Genomic DNA, 20,318 nt, shown 5'->3' with positions numbered 1-20,318 from the left:
TTTATTAACCATGCACACAACAGGCAAAATTATTAACTGGATGTTCAAGGAAATCTTGGTTTAGAGGACTGTCCAACACTGCATGCACTTCATAACCCCAACTTGCTGCTGTTGTTTGGAATTGGTGTGCTCCTTGCTTATTTTCTCTACCTGCCTCAAAGAACATCTGTTTCCTCTCTCTCTCTCCTGGCATAGAAAAACTCCTATTGGGATAAGAAAGAAGTGAGTCTTGCTGTTTGTTTTATTCATTTTTCACATCTGTCTAAGCTTTAACTGTGTCTAAGTAAAAGCCAATGCTTTCTAGCGCTATAAAAATAGTCTTCTGCATGCTCAAATTCACAGATCATAAATTAGACTAGCTAGCATAGAGAAAGTGTAAAGATAACCACAGAAGGAATCTAAATCAAAGTGGTTCTGTGTGTGTGTTCACTAGTATGATACACCAGGAACCTCAGAACACTTCCAGACTGACAACGCTACAAGAAGACATAGGCAAATCTCCTGCTAGGAAGAGGTCAGTCACTGCTTTGGGTTTGCTTCTACGATACAGTGGTTTCTAGCTTTATTCAACACAGTTGAGTCATGCCAGTAGTGTGAACAGTCCCTGTTTGTCTCTACCACAGGTCTGCCAGTGTGACCAACCTGTCACTGGACCGCTCTGGATCCTCCATGGTGCCTTCCTACGACAGCTCAGTCAGCCCGCCAACCAACCGAGCCATGTCAGGCACCAAGAGCGGCACCAAATTGGACCACAGTGAGGAGGAGAGGAAGATCCTACTGGTGGCTGCTATATTCTTTCCTTTTTTACTGTTTCTCACCACTGATAAAAGTTGCTTGATATTTTTAACATACCAAGGTATTATATGATGATGTAAAAACAATGTGAACTTTTATTGATGAATTAGAGAATTGTCACCAAAATCTGCAGCATCTTAGGGAGAATTATATTCATATTGCATTGTTTTGCACAGCTGTACTGTTCTGGTCTTAGCCCTCTCATTGCAACAATCTGTACACTACCTGCTCAGCATCAAACATCAGATGGACACAGTTAGAAACAAGTGAGTGAGCATAGTGAAGCATCTTAGCAACTATGGAGTCAGATAATTCCCTCAGAATTGGGTAGAGACCAAAAACAGAGCTAAATGAGAACGAGTATTGGACTGACATCAATCAGGTAAAAGAAACATAACGCTGAACTACAAGTACTACTAGGAACATTTAACAAATTATGAAACAGTCTCAATTCAATCTTAGTGCCTCCATATGACCCACGGCCATCAGCGAGACAATTAGCTATTTCTTCTTTTGTTTTTTGATACTTCATTATAAAAGTAAAGCAAATATGAACAAATAATAGACACAAGTACAGAATACAGATATATTCTGACATATGAGAATAGATATTAAGAGTCTTTGGGTTTGGTGCAATCCCATTTTTCCCAGTATTCATCTCTTTTGTCCTTTTGAAGCCACAGCCTAAAGGTAATTTTCTCCATTCTGCAGTTAGAGTTTATAACGTTTATACAACTGGCTACTTCTATATAGTTTTTCTTCATGCCAGCCACTGGGTCAGATTTAAAATTAAAAATTAAAAATTAAAACTTCCTTTTATGTTGGAGTGCTGATTGAGGAGTTGCCTTATTATTGTGAAAGCATAACATAACAAGAGAATGTTGACAACTTTAGACTGAGCTCAAAATAATTGCTATAATCAAGCTGCCTAATCTTTTAGCTGTAGGAGTACACATAACCTAAGTGTATGAATGGTGACATTACTGAAGCAAAGTTTACTTTAGTCCTCTAACACTTACTGTATCTTACAGGTACAATACCTCAGTGCTTTGCACCTGCAGATTGATGTGTTTAAATAAGAACAATAGTATTACATTTTTATTAAACTTTATTTCACTTGCTTCTCAAACAGATGCAAATGTTAGCTCGATTAGGAGCTCTATGACAGGAGATGTTGGTGCTCATGCCACTTTTGTCCACACGGGCTGCAAGAATTAAGAAAAAATTTCAAGTTCCTTTTAACTACTTTAAAATGTGATGATACTATCTGTCAGTGTTCACACTGCCCCTAAGTGCCATGGAAATCAATGATTGTAGATTGAATTCCCTTTGACTATTTTGTTATTCCCACACTGATCGTTTGATGCTGACTCTTTGGTATAATACAATAATGGTGTAATACAAAGGGACAAACATAATGATTTACCGATCATTACATACTGACATACCATACATCCTGCAGGACTCCTCCCAACTGAAGGACTTGTGGAAGAAAATCTGTCACAACAGCACAGGGATGGAGTTCCAGGACCACAGATATTGGCTTAGGACCTACCCCAACTGCATTGTGGGAAAAGAGCTTGTCAACTGGCTGTTGAGGAATGGCACCATCTCCACCAGGTAGCACCTGACTGAACAAACGCTCTTTTCTATATTATGTTGATGTCTTCAAAGGAATACTTAAAAGAGCAGTTTCATGTTCATTATGCATTAGTACATTTGTTTCTGTGATAAAGAAGATCTTCTGTTTGGCTCCTTGTCCTTGACAGCTTTTTTGCAATCTTGATCTTGATGTTCCTGTGTTGCAGGGCCCAGGCTATCGCTATTGGTCAGGCATTAGTGGACGGTCGCTGGCTAGACTGTGTCACTCACCATGACCAGGTGTTCAGAGATGAGTATGCTCTCTACCGCCCCCTCCAGGTAACAGCCCCTTTCTGATGAGTAAACAATGCATGCACTGGAAAAGAGAGAAAGCAAGTCACTTAGGATGCACTTCAAATTGTTTTACACTGTTTACACACCAAGAGCTGATATTGATTGAGTTAGCAGGTTCTTCTGATAACACTAGAGGACATATCGAGCAGCTTCAACAGATAATTCCAGGTGAAGTGAAATGTGCTGATGATGACGTCTCTCTGTCTGGTCTGTAGAGTACAGAGTTCTCTGAAACACCGTCTCCAGACAGTGATAGTGTCAACTCCCTGGAGGGACATTCAGAGCCATCCTGGTTCAAGGACATCAAGTTTGATGACAGCGACACAGAACAGCTCGCCGATGAGGCAGAGTACACCGTTCCCAGTATGTATCGCATGTCTAATGTTTTAATAAAACCTTTTTCTTACCCTTGCCGCCATACCTTCTTGGCTTGGATCATTGTTCTTTGCACAAGCTGCCTCCATGTGGCTTTGGTTTTGTATCTGTGAATACAAATCCCAGCTGCAGCGCCCTGATCTGTCTCTCTGTTCAGACTCTGCCGGGCACAGCAAGAGGACATCCGTCAGCAGTTTTCAGTCAGTAGTAGACAGTGACTCAGCTGCCTCGATCAACCTCAACATGGAGCAAAACAATGTGAATTTCCACATCAAGAAACAGTCCAAGTATCCACATGTGCCTCCTACTGCTGAGCAGAAATGTAAATATTTCCACACTGCAATGGCCAATAGATATGTCAGTCCAGCTCTAAACATTTTTTTTTTCAGTCAGTTGGTTAAGTGATTCTGTGTGTTGGTTACCGTGCCTTTAAAGAGTGTGACCCCACATGGATTGTTGTCATTTTTGACAAAGATTGGAATTGTTTTAAAGGAAAACTACACTTAACTACAACTGGGTTTTATTTCTGTAGCTTCAACCATTGGTTCAATCAGTAATGTTAACATTAATTGCTGAGACCGTTGAAGCAGGCAAAATATTTTTTTTAAAAAGGTCCAACGAGGCAACAGTCAAGTTAGTTGTATACAAATCAGGTTAGTCAGGTTTATTTAGAAGAGAAAAACAAAGGTGAACAATACAATTCTTATCCAAATGTTTTGTTATAAACATTAATTTAAGTTCACAGACAATTGATTCAACTTTGACATGCAATACTATATATTTTACTGAAGGCATTGCAATCTGCAGTCCAAAGTTATCCATACTGATAGAAAAAATAGACATGCTGTTCTCTCTCTCTTTCTCTCTCTCTCTCCACTTTTAGCTGAATTTCTTGTTTCTGAGGATGGAGGACAGAACATTGTCATAAGTGATGCCTTCATCAAGGGTAGGTGCAGAACATCCTTTATGATTTAATCAGATAAAATACTAAAATCCCTAACCTGTGGCTAAGCAAATCTGCTTGCTCTTCCTCATTTGACATCGTTCCTGTAGAGTCTCTGTTCAACCGTCGTGTGGAGGAGAAGGCTAAAGAGATGCTGTTTACTCCATTGGGTTGGCATCACAGCTCTCTGGACCAGCTCAGGGAGGAGAACGGAGAGAAGAAGGCCATGGAGAGGCTGCTGTGAGTGCTGTTTGTGTCCAGTGTAATTTCAGAGTAGAAGCAGTCTATTACAGTTGATGATCTCCTCATTTGAGAAGCTTGAAACATAAAAACTATGTTTTCTTTACTTGATATATAATTAAAACAATTAATTAATTGTCAAAAGTTGTTTATACATTTTCTCTCACTCTTCCTTCCCGTTCAGCTCAGCCAACCACAGCCACATGATGGCGCTGCTGCAGCAGCTGCTCTACAGTGAGTCTCTGTCGCTGTCCTGGCGGGATATCATTGTCCCTGTGGTTCGACAGGTGGTCCAGACAGTACGGCCCGATGTCCGCAACTGCGATGATGACATGGACATCCGCCAGCTGGTCCACATCAAGAAGGTCAGACACCATCTCATCAAATCAGTCAAACTCTTTAGAAATAACACACATTCGTGTAACTGTGCATCGGAATATAGAATTATCTGATTAGACTGTCAGCTTCAGGTGGTTTAAGAAGTATAACTGAATGTCTGTGTTTCAGATTCCTGGAGGAAGAAAGTTTGATTCAACAGTGGTAAATGGTTTTGTCTGCACCAAGAGCATCGCCCACAAGAAGGTAGAGCTACGTTCTTCCATCCGGCAAAGATCTAGCATTTTATGTTTTCTTCTGTGTCCTGTTCATTCATGGTGTTTCAAAAGGGAATGCTTAATTAAGCTGGACTTCACTTGATGGTTTTATTGTATGAAAATGTATTTCAAATCCATATCACATTCTCTGTCTTTAAAAACCAGCAATAATGTCCAGATTTTGTTAAACAAACAAAATCAGGGATAAAGTATAAAAATGGCTTAAGCACAGCTTGTGTGTGATGTTCAGCTGAAAACCTGATTTTTTTCTGACCTTTAATCAGATGAACCCATACATCAAAAACCCCAAAATTCTGCTGCTGAAGTGCTCCATAGAATATCTGTACAGAGAGGAGACCAAGTTTACCTGCATCGACCCGATTGTGCTTCAGGTCAGTAAATCACACTGACTGCAATTACCAATAGATTGTAGAGGAAACACATCTTATATCCTGCTTAGCAGTTGTGCTTGCCCTCATTTTCTATGACTAAAAAAAGATTTGTCCTTCCCTCAGGAACGAGAGTTTTTGAAGAACTATGTGCAGCGCATTGTTGACGTCCGTCCAAACCTGGTGTTGGTGGAGAAGACCGTGTCTCGTATTGCTCAGGATATGCTGCTAGAGCACGGCATCACACTGGTCATCAACGTCAAACCGGTCAGTACAGTATGAGTGTTATTTAACTCGTGCATTAGCCTCTGGATTAGCCAGTTTTTGTATATAACACTACTACTGACATTTGGAGAACCTTGAACCTTAGAACCTTTCTGTATCATTACCTCAACGTGGTTTGGTTGTGATGTGTCATTAAACAACCCACATATAACACACAGATTTCATCCTAAAAACAGTTCAAAAGGGCCTTTCTGTAGTGGTTCTGACTATGTTTGAGTGACCTTTTTTTAGAGCCTGAGCAATACTCAATTTTTGGACCAGTTCTGATACAGATATGACGGATGGAAAAACTGAAATATCTGTGTCGATATAGACCAAATCACATGACAACCACACTTTTTACATTTTACTGTTAACCACTAAAGATTGTCTTAAATGACATCAGTGTACTGAAACAATAAAGATCAGTTGGAATGAATAATTATAAAGTACCTCAAGAATCTTTTCCTGCATTGTTATCTCTAACAAAAAGTTTTCATATCTGCACATTTTGACATATACTTCCATACAGATACATCCTTAATAGGCCGATATCAGCTAATGATAGCACTTAACTGTTAAATGAGACAGGCTCTAAAATGTTCTTCTTTGTCACTTTAGCAAGTCTTGGACAGGGTGAGCCGTATGACGCAAGGAGACCTGGTAATGTCCATGGACCAGCTCCTCACCAAACCTCGTCTGGGAACTTGCCACAAGTTCTACATGCAGCCCTTCACCTTGGCCAACAGTAAGAATTCACTCCTCTTCTCTCCTCTGCTACTCTCAATGAATGCTGCCGTGACATCACCACAGCCTGCGGCCAAAAAACCCTGATTTGTTTTCTGTCCTTCCAGATGAAGTGAAGACGCTGATGTTCTTTGAGGGCTGTCTTCCTCATCTCGGATGCTCCATTAAGCTGCGTGGTGCTTCAGAGTACGAGCTGGCCAGGGTGAAGGAGATTATTATGCTGATGATGTGCGTGGCCTACCACTCCCAGTTGGAGATCTCTTTCCTCATGGACGAGTTTGCCATGCCACCCAGCTTGCCCCAGAGCACCTCGTTCCCTTGCTTGCTGGAGGGCACTTCTGTAGAGGAGGAGGCAGATGGAGAGAAGAGAGGGAAAGACATGAATGGAGAGGGCCAGGAGAAATATGTAGAGGTCGAAGACTCTGGACTGGGTGGACAACCCGAGGAAGAAGGTCTTCCCTCTGAGTTTTCATCCAAAAATGGAGAAGTACACACTCTCCAAGACAAACAGACCCCCAAATCATCTTCCTCTGTGGAGGAGGAGGCTGCTAACACAGAGACAATGACCTCACCGTTTCGCAGTCCCCCCGCACCACCTCTGTCTGTCCCCCCTCCGTTCCTACTGGAAGAAGACCAGGAGATGGATTCAGACACTCTCATCAGAGTATCTGATGGGGAGACTGGGGAAGAGGGAACCCTAGTGAAGGACGAGTCACTTGATATAGAAGATGGGGAAGGTTCAGAGACACCTACTCCTAGGTTGTTCTGTGACCCTCTACAGGATGATACGGGCATGTTTGTGGCTGAGCAGGTGACTTCATCTGATGACCATCTGAAGTCCATCTCAGCTGTGTTCAAGCAGGAACTGAAGGACATCATCCTGTGCATTTCCCCCTTCATTACCTTTAAGAAACCATTCCTTCTCACGCCTGCTGGCATGCACTGCCCCAGCAGGGATTACTTCCCAGAACAGGTACCAAGCTTTGTTGTTGTTTTGTTTGTTTGTTTTTTTTGTACATCTCCTTAATTTACATTTACTGAGCAAGAGCTGCAACTAACAGTACACTTCAATAATACACTTCATGAAACAGTTAATTTTTTACTCTATACATGAAAGAATATGGTCAGAGTGATCCATCCCAGTTTACACAGGACCAGGGTGGTGTCTGAAATTGCATTGTTTTGTAGTCCAAAAAACATTAATGTAACAACAATATTAAACAGAGGAAAGTAGAATACTTTTAATTTTTACAGGCTGAAAACAAAAACTGTTTTATTTTGAGTTTCAAGCTGTTACAAGGAATTTGAATTTTTTTGTTGATTCTAGCATCCACTGTTGACAAAAGCAAAACAGAGTAAACTTTTGGTGTCGGGATCCACTCTGCCCTAAAATATAGTTTTTGCTGGTCTCATGTACTTATGTAGGTGACTGTTTCATAACTACAAAGGTCCTTGTAGTATGTTAAAAAATGACTTCATCAATTAATTGATAGCAGATGGTCGCCAGTTATTTTTCTAACAATCAGCTAATTGATGTATTGACTTATCGCTGAAGCTCTAGACTGTCTTATAGTTTTACAGGAAGCGTTTCTTCTTCTTATTATTATTATTATTATTTGTACTGGGCTCATCTATGTTTTTCCTATCCCATAGGTTTACCTATCTCCTCTCCTCAACAAGGACTTTAAGGAATTGGATGGGCGCAGAAAGCGACAGCTCCTCAAAGACTCTGCCCCCTCCTCCCTGGTGAGTGGACAGACCAATGGCGTCCCACAGCCAAAGCCCATTGATGTCCTGCCCTCCCACAGCCTTACCAGCACCCGCATTGTGGAGCAGCTGAGCGGCAGCCAGGACTTAGCAAAGATGCTGGCAGACTACAGAGCAAAGGGAGGTCGTATTCGGCAGAGGGAAGCCACCGACCCTTTCAACGCGGCCAGCTCTGCGGCTCCTGTCAGTGGCCAGAGCAGAGCGGGGGAAACTACAGTCAAGCTACCAGTGAAGTCTGACAGTGAAGAGGAGAAGCCGAGCAAACCGAACGAAATGAGCTGGGCCCCAAAGGTGAGCAGTGTGGACACAATTATTCATTAAATGTGTCCTGTAGACATTTTGAACAAACAAATAGTTTAGAAGTCAAACAAACATGTGCATTTGCAATTCCTTCCTCTTAAAGTGTTTGAAAAGATTATTATTTTTTTCACATTGTAAAACCTGTATTGTGAACGCTATTTTTACCTGAAGACAGTCTTCTTCTTGCCACTCCTGTTACTATCCTGTGCCTCTTACATTATCACCTCCTGTAGAACAGTGGCATAATGTGAAACCATAAGCGAGAATTTGTATTATTTGACCTGTAACGGTGGTAGAATTCACACTCCAGTTGGAAGAAAATATTTCCCTTGTGTTCGCTCCTCTTTTTAAGCCCGGACCTGTTATTTGTGAGTGAAAGTGTGGGTCTTTTAATTTTGACCCACTGTGTTTGTTGTTGTCCTCAGCTGGACTGTCTAAACCCTGTCAACCATCAGAGGCTGTGTGTGCTCTTCAGCAGTTCTTCAGCTCAGTCCAACAATGCACCCAACCCCTGCGTCAGCCCATGGTAACATTTCATATGAGTGGATTCATTGAAAAAAACTTGTTTTCAATGAATTTATAGTCATTTCCTTTGTCGTCAACAGGATTGTCACAATGGAGTTCTATGGCAAGAATGACCTCTGTCTGGGTGTTTTCTTGGAGCGATATTGTTTCAGGTAAAAAAAAATAATATTCCATTCAAAATCTACCTTTATGAAACTACAAAGCCTCTCTAAGAAATTATTCATCATTATGTGTGTGTGTGTGTGTGTGTGTGTGTGTCCAGGCCATCTTACCAGTGCCCCAGCATGTACTGTGAGACTCCCATGGTGCACCACATACGTCGGTTTGTGCACGGCAGCGGCTGTGTGCAGATTGTATTAAAGGAGCTGGACTCCCCCGTGCCTGGTTATCAGCACACAATCCTCAACTACTCCTGGTGCCGCATCTGCAAACAGGTTAGAAATAATTTGCATGATAAATAAAATACACACATTATATTGACCATTTCTTCCTGATACGTGATTGTGTAAGGGAGCTTTCACACATAACATATTTTTGTTTTCTCCATGAAAGCAAATGGACCAACCACAATATTTTGTGATTGTAGATATGTGACTTAATGTAAATTCAGAAGACAGACTATGTGCAGCTGCTGATTGTGAACTGTTGGGGGCAGTAATCTTATAATAAGCAATCTGTATGAGTGTTTTATGTCCTTTTGTATTCTTGATAGGCACATAAATGAGAACAGATATTTTCTCTGATAAGTCAGTGAGAAGGAGTTAATTTCTGTTATGCTTGTATCACCCTCTGTGTACTTCATTCAATTCAATAAGTCATTGAAACTGTGTGTGACATTGCAATCCTACAGTTGTCTTCCACACTGTTGCTGTATAAGATCCTCTCTTTCATCCTGTCTCTGCCTGTCATTATACATACACATGAAGTGGAGTTGAAGTCTAATAACAGTACTGATGCTCATAATCACTTATTCTTCTTGAGCTTGTTCTTACTCCAAAGAATTATGAATGATGTTGCAGGATGACAAGTTAACTGACTGAACCTAACCACAGGGCCCACTAATGCTCATTACAACATAGCAGAAAATTGTTAACGTTAATTCGAACCGCATGACATTTGTTATTACAATTCCACTTTGTATGAATGAAGTGAAACAGAGTGGTATTCATTCTGATTATAAAACTAGACTTCCCTTTGTTATACTCAGTATCTGCCTCTTTTTTGAATTTCACATGTATTTCACTTGAATTTCCTCTCTGGATCAATGAAGGATTATCTTATCTTCTTTAAGGTGACACCAGTGGTGCCTCTGTCCAATGACTCGTGGTCCATGTCTTTTGCCAAGTACCTGGAGCTTCGTTTCTATGGACACCAGTACACTAGGAGAGCTAATGCAGAGCCTTGTGGACACTCCATCCACAAAGACTACCACCAATACTTCTCATACAACCAGATGGTGGCTTCCTTCAGGTTGGTCAGCTGTTTCTGTGTTGACTGTTCATTCACTACTGAATTACACAAATTACATAGTCAGAATGACAGAAAAGCAATAAATGGACAATCATCCATTTTAAGCATCAATATTGAGAAGATCTTTATTTAGATATAGTTGTGCTGGTTTGTGTCCAAACCTATTTATTCAACATGTGTACAGAGAATTTATTCATCCTGTACATTGGATTTATTCTGCGCGAGATAAGGGTTGAAATAGAGTTTTGCATCTCTCTCATTCTCAGCTACACTTCTGTAAGGCTGTTGGAGATTTGTCTTCCTCGTCCCAAGATCTTCATCAGAAACCTGGGGCCTTCAAAAGCCAACCTGCAGCAGGACCTGAAGGACTTCTCTCAAAAGTAAAGGAATACCACTGCTCATCAGTCTGCAATCACTTATGCATGCCCACCAGAAGGAAGTAAACCAGAGTACTTTGTACTCATGTACTTTGATCAGTAGAAAAAAACTTCATAATTGAAAATCTTCAGGGATATTTCTTGGATTTCTGCCCTTTAGATTATTTTCAAAATATGTTTTGGCCCAGGGTATGGCACAAAAATAAAGCTTATTTAGTTTCTAGCATTTTAAAATGACTTCTGTATGGCTGGAAAATTTGATCTGAGTGAGGCGAGCAGGGGTCATCATTGAGACCATATTTATCCACAGCAAGTTTATTGAACCCTTAAAGACCTGCAACAAATTTTAGGGCTTTTGACCTATCATCATCAAGTGCAAAACATCATTCGATTCAGGAGAACTTTAAGTTTAAGTCCCAATTTTACAGTTGCTTTTAATGAGATTGAATGAAATTACCAGAATGCTTAAGAAACACCATTAGAAATGTGATGTTGATGTTTGTTTTAAAAAGATGTACTTGGATGTATTAGACTTCCATATGATGATATAAAACAGAGAAAAACAGAAAATCACATCTCATCACATTTGAGAAAATGACACCGGATAAGAATTGGATTAATAGACCAAATTAATTGAATTTGTGATTTTGGGCTGCATAGATAATCTTGACTTAACTTGAACTGGTCTTGCTCCATACTTGAATGTTAGATGATCAGATGGACTGTTTACAGATGCATAACCTTTGCACTTGCAGGCTAAGAATAAATAGATTATAGAGATTAGTAATTGAGATTCAGGAAAAAGAAAGGGAGAAATATGACAAGTAAATATAACAATTAAAACACAGCGGGAAAAACTGCAGGAGAAGTCAGTAGGTTTAGATGTTCTCCAGTCTAAAAATAGTTGTGAGCGTTTTCTGTTTTTTTGTTGTCCCTTAGTCCACAGGAAGTTGATCCTGGTTCTAAGTCAGAAGAGAAAGTACTGTATTAATAGTATCATAACAGCAGCTTCATTTACTGTTCTGTCTAAGTCCACTAATCCACTGTATCCCTCTGCTCTCTCCTTAGAGTGATTCAGGTGTACTTGGCCATAGACGACCGCCTCACCTCCCTTAAGACAGACACGTTCAGTAAGACCAGAGAGGAAAAGATGGAGGACCTGTTCGCTCAGAAAGACGTAGGTTTTCCCTTTTACGTCAGTCTTATCTCTTGTGTGGTAGTTTTGGGCTCATTGTCAGGTTTCTGTGTGTTTAGATGGAAGAGGCAGAGCTGCGGAGCTGGATAGAAAAACTTCAGGCACGACTGCTGGCCTGCGGTCTGGATTCTCCTCAGCAGCTGCAGTCTGTCCTGGAGTCACTGGTGATGAAGAAACAGAGTCTGTGTGAGATGTTACAGTACTGGAATGGAAGGTCAGAATCACTACAGACTTCTTCAAATGTGTCTTTTTTGGGCAGGGGGTATCAGGATATAAAAGTGAAACTGGTCGTTTGTTACAGTCTGTAGATTGTTGAATCACTGACCTCATCTGTTTCTCTTCTTTTTATACATAATTGAAGGGAGAACCAGGCTGTTACTCTTTGCTGTATACTTACTGTGACACTCTTTCCCCTTCCAGGCTGCAGGACTTGTTCCAGCAGGAGAAAGGCAGGAAGCGTCTGTCTGTCCCACCCAGCCCAGGCAGGCACAGACAGACCGCCAGTGATGACAACAAGGTCAGTAATATTATTCATTGTGTTTACCTGCACTTCAACAGTGTCAGTGTAACAGTGTCATTTTTAAGCATTTTGACAGTAACCTAATTTCTTCAAAACCCATATAATCAAAAAACATAGTGTCTGTAATTTTGTATTCTTTATTGAGTGTTTTAGAAATGAGTCATTCTCAGCTGGGTTTGCCATTTAGACTCCTAACCAAGTTTCTAATCTGTTAACATGTGTGCGAGACAGACCTAGGAAGTACTGATATGACAGGAGATCATCTGGATTTAAGAAGAGACAATTACTCCTGAAATTTTAAATTGTTAAATTCAAAGTTTGACTAAAACTAAACCGGACAGGGTATCCCAGTGGTGCAGTGGTTAATACTGCATTTAGCTGCAATGTCCTGGGGGGGATTCAAGCTTAAGTCGCATTTCCACCGTGGGAACTTCACACAGGGACTACGAACCTTTGGAGGAACTCTTATGTATTTCATGTGTAGATACCAGGGTCAAAATTAAGTGCCAGGGACATTGTTTACCCTCACTTGGGGTGTTGTCACCCATGGTTCCAAAATAAGGTCAGGGTATGTTAGAAATCTAATCTATTGCATGTGGATCCATGTTTGTGGATTTTATGCTCACCATGTGAAACTGCAAAGATTGATCAAATGAATCAATTAATTGTCCGTTTTCAAGTCTCCAGGCTCTCTAATGGGAGAATTCTCTGCTTTTCATGGTCTTTTTTACACATTAGCAAATTGAAAATGATGGACTTCAAGCTGTACGATACTGTGATGGATATTTTTCACTGTTTAATGTTTTGTAGACAATAAAGAGAAAGATGGAAAGAAAATAATCAGCATATTAACGGATAACTTACTTAGATCATATTCAGCTTGTAAAAGACCTGTTCCCCCACGGAGATCATTCAGGTATAATTTGGTGCATTAAACCTGCTTATTTTTATGTGTTCATTTATTCATTTACTTTACAGAGTGCCTTGGATTCCTCCCCCCGTAACCCTTCACCTATAGTTCAGAATGGTGAGAAAGGTGAGTTGGCTGTCCCCAGACTCTATCCTCTCTTGTTTGTTAAAATAATATGATTTTGATCCCGACTGTGAATGTTTTTTCTTTGACAGAGGACCGCCACCTCAACACGCTTCCCTCAGCCTCCTCCTCCATGTTGCCGTCACCAGCAGATCCTGGAGCTGAACCAATCACCCCTGGTCCCTCCCTCCCTGAGCAGGACCTCCAAGAAGGTACACACACTCACACGTACACACACTCACAATTAACTCTGTCTTGTAGCTTACTTGTCCCTAATGTCCGCTGTATATATTCTGTGTTTGCTTGTTGTCAGATGTATTTGACGGACACTTGCTGGGCTCCACTGACAGCCAGGTGAAGGAGAAATCTACCATGAAAGCCATCCTCGCCAACTTCCTGCCAGGCAACAGCTTTAACCCCATCCCCTTCCCGTTGTAAGTAATGCCCTCACTGTGGATGAGGCCAGGTTCCGTTCCGTTCCGTTCCGTTTTCTTTTCCGCTTATCCGTGAGGGTCGCGGGATGTTGCCGCTTTTTCCCCCTAAGGGGTTTCGGGGCTTACTGGGGCCAAATCCAGTTTCACTCTATGGGCGAGGCCAGGTGCGGTTTTATTTCTGAGTGATGACCAAATTGTGAAGGTTAGACTGAAAAATGATGAAGGAAATATTGCGCTGAATGCTCAAAAGCTTGTTCACTTATTCTCTGACAAGGTATTGGCTGATTTAAACACAAAAAGGTTTTTGTTCCACATGGTATTTATACTCATATAAATGTACCCATATACTTATACCTATACTCATATACTTTTTTTATATCAGTACTTGAACTCAGGAATGGAGTGTTAGAATTTATATAAAATGATTATAGAATAAAATAACATATAACTCACATTTTGTCCTGTGTTGTTGGTATTTTCTACTCTGAAGAAAGGGAAAACGGATCTGTCTCTGTGACTGCAGCACCAACAATAATAACACTTAGAAACGCAAGAGGGTTAAATTGTCTGTTTCCCCTTGAAGTGAAGTGTTGTCTAATGCACTCCCAGCAGACAGATGCTATACTTTGGTAAAAGACTGAATAAACTGAATGCTAACAATGTTCCAGAATGCAACACTTTCTATTGCATAATATCTCACCAAATAAGAAGTATGAACATGTTTTCCTGAATATACAAAAGCCTGATTTAAGAAAAAGCATGCAAGATACAGCTTTGACCTGACATCCAATGCCATTTTTCACTACTTGGCCAAGATGTAGTTGTTGTTGTAAGCATTAACTTTACACACAATTACCAGGCTTTAATGGTTTGTCTGTGACTGTCATGTGATCTGTGTACAGTGACCCTGACAAGCACTACCTGATGGACGAACATGAGCGGGTGCCCATCGCAGTGTGTGAGAGAGAGCCAAGCTCCATCATAGCCTTCGCTCTCAGGTAAAAAGTGCCTCCTCTCGCTGTGTCAGTACTTCTGTGCAAAAGTGAAATGGCCTCAGAGTGTAGCTTTATGAATGTCTTACTGTTCAATGATATTATTGTGTCATTTTCTTCCAGCTGCAAGAAGTATAAAACAGCGCTGGATGATTTGGCGAAGGCATCAAACACAGGCGGTGATGAGAATTCACAGGGCGTCAGGTACGAAGGGTTCCCGTTAAAATCTGACATTGAAAATTAGAGACAGTGTTAAAGCTCCTGGGAAATAGGTCATTTAAATCAGCTGCATCAGAACAGATTATATTTAAGTTGTTTTACGTTAAGTTTAAAGCTTTTTACTTTTTACTTACTTAGATTTGGGGTTTTTTAATTAGGAAAAACATGTTTTATGACATTTTAACTTTGTTATACAAAAGTCTGGGCTCCATTGGGAACTCTGAGTCCAGCTGTCCTATTTATAGGAACTTTTGACTGGTCAACTGGTCAATTAGAGAAAACTCATGTGATATATAATTGTATTAAAAGCTGACAAAACGTGCCTTTTCTCCTTCAGCAGTGGTGAGAGTCGGGCGAAGAGCAGCCCTGCCAGGCCCAGTGAGTCGGCCTCATCCCAGCAGAGCCGCAGCAGTATGGACACTGATCCCCTCAGTAAGTCTTCAAGTCAAACAACAATTTAATTCACAGAAGATTGAAAACATTTAGATAATATCCTTGAGATGAAATGTTTGACTTTTTTGTACTTCTGTGGTGCAGAGGATGCAGACTTGACGGATAAACAGAAGAAACAGACCCTCAATCCACATATTGAGCTGCGTGAGTATTTCTTCCTATTACATTCCTGTAGCCTTAAGCAGGCCTTCAAACTGTTAAAGTTCTAACAGTAGTGATTAAAGTGTCAAAGGCATATTAACATTAACCTCATTTGTTACCCGTTTTGCAGAATTCTCTGATGCCAACGCCAAGTTTTACTGTCGAATCTACTACGCCGAGGAGTTTCATAAAATGCGTGAGGTGATCATGGAGAGCCCTGAGGAGGATTTCGTCCGATCACTGTCCCACTGCGTCAACTGGCAGGCTCGTGGTGGAAAATCTGGAGCAGTGTTCTATGCAACAGAAGGTTAGATCTAATATCTCACACTGATAAATGTCGCCACTGCTACTGCAAACAACACCAAAGTCACAGTGAAACAGCGTGAGAGTTTCTTTAGTTGAGGTAATGTGTCATAGATCTGAGTTATAGTATATAGAGTATAGGAGTTTCTTCCTCATTGTTGAGAAACAGGTTGGTGATTGTTGTTGTAATACTCCGTTGTTGTGGGTCCCACTGCTTTTCTTGCTAAGGCCCATGATTTGTTGGCATATTTAGTTGGACCGGTTTGGTTTAAGCATGAGGCGTCAGATTGGTTAGGGTTAGGGTAAGAAGATCAGGGTCAGCCAATCTGAGGCAGAGCAGGTCGGGTCTTGCAAAGAAAAGCACTGGGATGTTAATGTAGTGCCCTTCAAACTTATGTGGGCAAGATGACATCAAATCACCTGCAAACCTGATTTGCTTGGAGAGAAATGATTTTTTTTTTTCACCTCACGTAATTATGTGAATAATGTGTTGGTCATCTCTAAAATGTTTTGAAACTATTTCCCATCAGATGACCGGTTCATCCTGAAGCAGATGCCCAGACTGGAGGTCCAGTCCTTCCTGGACTTTGCACCTCACTACTTTACCTACATCACCGGAGCCGTGCAGCAGAAGGTATGCATCGTTACGTTTTCATACAACAGTTTCTGTTGATGATTGACTGGGTGAATTTAAGTAAATAACAACCATTTGCTTGTACCACAGCGGCCGACTGCACTTGCCAAGATCCTGGGTGTTTTCAGGATCGGCTACAAGAATTCCCAGAACAACACGGAGAAGAAACTGGACCTGCTTGTGATGGAAAATCTTTTCTATGGACGCAAGATGGCTCAGGTCAGACTCACAGGCAGTGAAACACAGCAGACTGGCTCTGTCCTCATAACACTGAGCAGACTTGTTTTGATTTGATAGAGAGACCCCTAACGCCATACAATACATATTGTACATTCAAAAGTCTAAAACTGCAAATGTGTAACTTTGATCAGAGGCTGCTTATGTTGATGTGCGACACATTTGCATGGACACATTTTTGGTGAAACTGGGTACTGGGATTTAAGATCCAGCCTTAACTGGACAGTGAGCGCGCTGTGACTGTACTGTCGCTCTCGGCGATTAAAAGTAACACCTTCAAATGTAGAAAAGATTGTCACGAGTAACTGGAAATGATTTCAAAGATATTTGGGAGGAATGAAAAGTTCCGTTCTTTAGTCTTAAATCTAGGTCTGTATTTAAAATTCCTCTTAAGACTTAAACCCAGACCCAGACCGATTTTGATACGTTTAAGCAGCGTTAGGATCTTATTTGTATTACAGCTTTGAAGTTAGTCTCCTCTGATTCTTTAAAGTTGATTCTCTGATACCCTTTCGTGCCAAAGGTGGTTCTGGTGCTGGAAAACAGGTTCCAGAGTGGTACCAACACTGCTGGTCTAGAACAAAGAACCGCTTACATCAGGGACTGGGAGCAGTGGTTATCAGGACCAATTACCAACTGTTTATGACCGCCATTTTTAACACCCATAGCTAGTGTAGCGTGTTCAGACTTATCAGTGGGAGAATAAACAAAAGATTTCAACTATTCTCACTAATCGAAGCAACAGTGGTTTGCGGAACGGTCATGTTTGGATGTCAGTGTAGGCATGCAAAGCAAACACTTGTAAAGAGTCAAGATAGTCATGTGTGCTGTGTTCCACAGTTCAACAGGCCAGAATCACCTCTTGGTTCATTTTGATCAAAAAGGAGCATTCTTAGTCAATAAAATCTGCAGATTCCTGTGGTGTCATTAGCTGTGACATGTCCTCTGTAGGTGTTTGACCTCAAAGGCTCCCTGAGAAACCGTAACGTCAAGACAGACTCTGGGAAGGAGAGCTGTGAGGTGGTTCTGCTGGATGAGAACCTCCTGAAGTTGATCCACGACAACCCGCTGTACATCCGCTCCCACTGTAAGGCCATCCTGCGAGCTGCCATACACAGCGACGCCTACTTCCTCTCCAGCCACCTCATCATCGATTACTCCCTGCTGGTGGGGCGTGATGATGCCACCGATCAGCTGGTAGTCGGGATTATAGGTGAGAAGACGTCAGAAGTGAGGGATCATGAGTGTCATATGTTGGTGACTTCTTTTTTCTCATGTTGGTGATGAGATCCTGCAGCCCCCCTGCTGCTTATGTTTCATGATCAGACTCAGTGGGAATACTCACCTTCTAAACGCTGAGTATGTAGAGAGAAAACTTCATCTGTGATCTGATATTCGTCCTGCGCCTGATTGCTTTTCACTCTCCCTTTTTCTGCAGATTACATTAGGACATTTACCTGGGACAAGAGACTAGAGATGGTTGTCAAATCCACTGGAATCCTGGGAGGTCAAGGTAAGTCTTCATCTGTTCCCCACATCCAATGAACACGGCTTCCCATGATCCCATTTTTATCAATCTACTTGTGAAATTTGGGTACACAAACACCCTGTTGAAAATACATAATAGAGCCTAACAAATGCAATATTGTTAAGACAGATATCAGTATTTTATATGGAGTGATGACCATCTCATTGATTCATTTGGTTATGAAAGTGATGATAGGTGTACTAAACCAGACTTTCTGGGCTATTTTGTTGCACAGTAAACTGTTTTATCAAGGATGACACCTGTGGATATGATGAAGATAAATTCACTTCAGAAAACTTCCCTGGAAATGAAGTCATTATGAATAATAAAACATGAATGGAACAGAAATATTAACTTGGAATAAGAGAATAAACCCAAATAATTCCAGACTGATACATTGGCTGGCCACTATTATCAGCCTTAATGAGTTAATCTCTAATGATAAATCAGTATCAGTGTTCATTTCAGGTGATCAGTTATACAAAATACAGTATGGAATGGATTTTTTAAAATTATTATATTTATTATGTGAGCACAATGAAAATGCCGCATATAATGGAGGTAGAATGTGGAAGTTCAGTTTAACGTTGGAAACAGTTCCTCACCAGAGATCCACTGAACAGTTTAATCTGAAGCTTGATCAGCTTCTCACAGTGTGTCGGTTGTCATGGACTGAAGCAGTGCTGGTTCGGAGCCAACTGCTTGGTGCTGCTCGGCTCGCTTGGAGCTGTTTTTTGGCTTTACATGCTTTGCAAAAGTTGTAGATCGTAGCTGGAACCTAGTGCACTATTTGGTTGAGGTTCCAGGTGAGCTGAGCTGATACTAAAAAAACACTGATTGGTTCCAATTCTTTCTCTGTTTCCGGCTTCAACTTTGCCCTTAATAAGTGGGTATGTGCTGATGTCTGGCTCTGGCTCTCAAAGGTTTACCTGAGGATGATGACAGCTCTGCGTAGGTTATCTTACTCTATTGCTCTGAAGTCTGCTGTTTCCTGTCCCCTAATGTTGTGGTGTGGTTGTGTATTTGTTGTGTTGTGTTGTGTCATGTCTTTCAGGGAAGATGCCCACTGTGGTCTCTCCGGAGCTGTACAGAGCTCGTTTCTGTGAAGCCATGGACAAATACTTCCTGATGGTACCTGACCACTGGACGGGCCTGGGCATCAACTGCTGAGCGTTGCACGCATGTCCGAGTGCAGTAATACAGAAACAAAGAGGCGCACCTTCTCAGACTTTCTATGCACAAACATCAGTTTCCTGGACCGAGGCCTCAGGATGGAGGAGCTGCTCAACCGACCTGAGACCCACAAGCACACTGGACGTTGTAAATGTTTGAACATGGTGCAGACTGAAGCCTGACCAGTGTAACAGCACAGTATCATTCCACAGGAGCAGCGCAGCTCTGTGACTGCACCGTTATTAAGACATCTGTTTTTATCACTGGGGACTCATTGCAGCATTATCAGAGCATAACTGATCCCTCTCTGGACTTGTTTCACAGAGGGTTTGTTATTTTATTAGTGCCATGAGTCCAACTGTTTCAAGAGGACCGCTGAAAACTTTCATTCTTGTGCTTTTAGTTTGGCAAACAAACTAATGTGTAATTTAAAGTTTGTAAATGTACAGAGATTATGTAACTATTAAAAGATTATTAACACTGATTTGTTAAAGCTATCCCCTGTTATTTAGGGATGGGGGGGGTTATTGAGACAGAAACAACCAACGGATATGACTCAAAGAATCTTAAACTAAATATCACATTTTAGGACCACATGAGAAGAGGCAGAAATTTAACTGATAACAATTCAGAGGTTGAATAATAATTTTAGTCATTTATTGAGCAAAAATCCTCAAATATTCGCTAAACTACCTTCACAGATGTGTGAGGATTTTCTTATTTTTTATGATAAGTC

The 20,318-nt window shown here is 41.1% G+C and overlaps 1 protein-coding gene across 10 annotated transcripts in view; it reads left to right on the top strand.

The window, feature by feature from the left end:
• Positions 1-20,066, top strand: part of pikfyve (phosphoinositide kinase, FYVE finger containing) — a 31,138-nt gene extending 11,072 nt beyond the window's left edge. For 4 of the 10 annotated variants that reach the window (XM_030429212.1, XM_030429211.1, XM_030429207.1 and 1 more), the window contains 37 exons: positions 196-222; positions 434-514; positions 624-780; positions 2,258-2,415; positions 2,604-2,715; positions 2,946-3,093; positions 3,263-3,427; positions 3,989-4,051; positions 4,159-4,288; positions 4,473-4,653; positions 4,796-4,870; positions 5,166-5,273; positions 5,397-5,537; positions 6,156-6,282; positions 6,389-7,254; positions 7,935-8,339; positions 8,774-8,874; positions 8,954-9,025; positions 9,136-9,307; positions 10,165-10,343; positions 10,610-10,723; positions 11,789-11,897; positions 11,975-12,129; positions 12,336-12,432; positions 13,414-13,471; positions 13,561-13,680; positions 13,782-13,902; positions 14,805-14,900; positions 15,018-15,098; positions 15,451-15,545; positions 15,651-15,710; positions 15,838-16,014; positions 16,541-16,644; positions 16,735-16,863; positions 17,833-18,094; positions 18,320-18,394; positions 19,464-20,066. In XM_030429212.1, the coding sequence (XP_030285072.1) occupies positions 196-222; positions 434-514; positions 624-780; positions 2,258-2,415; positions 2,604-2,715; positions 2,946-3,093; positions 3,263-3,427; positions 3,989-4,051; positions 4,159-4,288; positions 4,473-4,653; positions 4,796-4,870; positions 5,166-5,273; positions 5,397-5,537; positions 6,156-6,282; positions 6,389-7,254; positions 7,935-8,339; positions 8,774-8,874; positions 8,954-9,025; positions 9,136-9,307; positions 10,165-10,343; positions 10,610-10,723; positions 11,789-11,897; positions 11,975-12,129; positions 12,336-12,432; positions 13,414-13,471; positions 13,561-13,680; positions 13,782-13,902; positions 14,805-14,900; positions 15,018-15,098; positions 15,451-15,545; positions 15,651-15,710; positions 15,838-16,014; positions 16,541-16,644; positions 16,735-16,863; positions 17,833-18,094; positions 18,320-18,394; positions 19,464-19,579 (5,437 nt within the window). In that variant the 3' untranslated portion in view covers positions 19,580-20,066. Of the gene's footprint in view, positions 1-195; positions 223-433; positions 515-623; positions 781-2,257; positions 2,416-2,603; positions 2,716-2,945; positions 3,094-3,262; positions 3,428-3,988; positions 4,052-4,158; positions 4,289-4,472; positions 4,654-4,795; positions 4,871-5,165; positions 5,274-5,396; positions 5,538-6,155; positions 6,283-6,388; positions 7,255-7,934; positions 8,340-8,773; positions 8,875-8,953; positions 9,026-9,135; positions 9,308-10,164; positions 10,344-10,609; positions 10,724-11,788; positions 11,898-11,974; positions 12,130-12,335; positions 12,433-13,413; positions 13,472-13,560; positions 13,681-13,781; positions 13,935-14,066; positions 14,342-14,804; positions 14,901-15,017; positions 15,099-15,450; positions 15,546-15,650; positions 15,711-15,837; positions 16,015-16,540; positions 16,645-16,734; positions 16,864-17,832; positions 18,095-18,319; positions 18,395-19,463 lie in introns of those variants that run through there. The other 6 variants (XM_030429206.1, XM_030429208.1, XM_030429210.1 and 3 more) reach the window with 4 other exon arrangements.
• Positions 20,067-20,318: the final 252 nt, after the last annotated feature.

Source organism: Sparus aurata, chromosome 9, assembly GCF_900880675.1.
Source record: "Sparus aurata chromosome 9, fSpaAur1.1, whole genome shotgun sequence".
NCBI lineage: Eukaryota > Metazoa > Chordata > Actinopteri > Spariformes > Sparidae > Sparus > Sparus aurata.
This window is presented reverse-complemented; position numbering and strand designations above follow the sequence as displayed.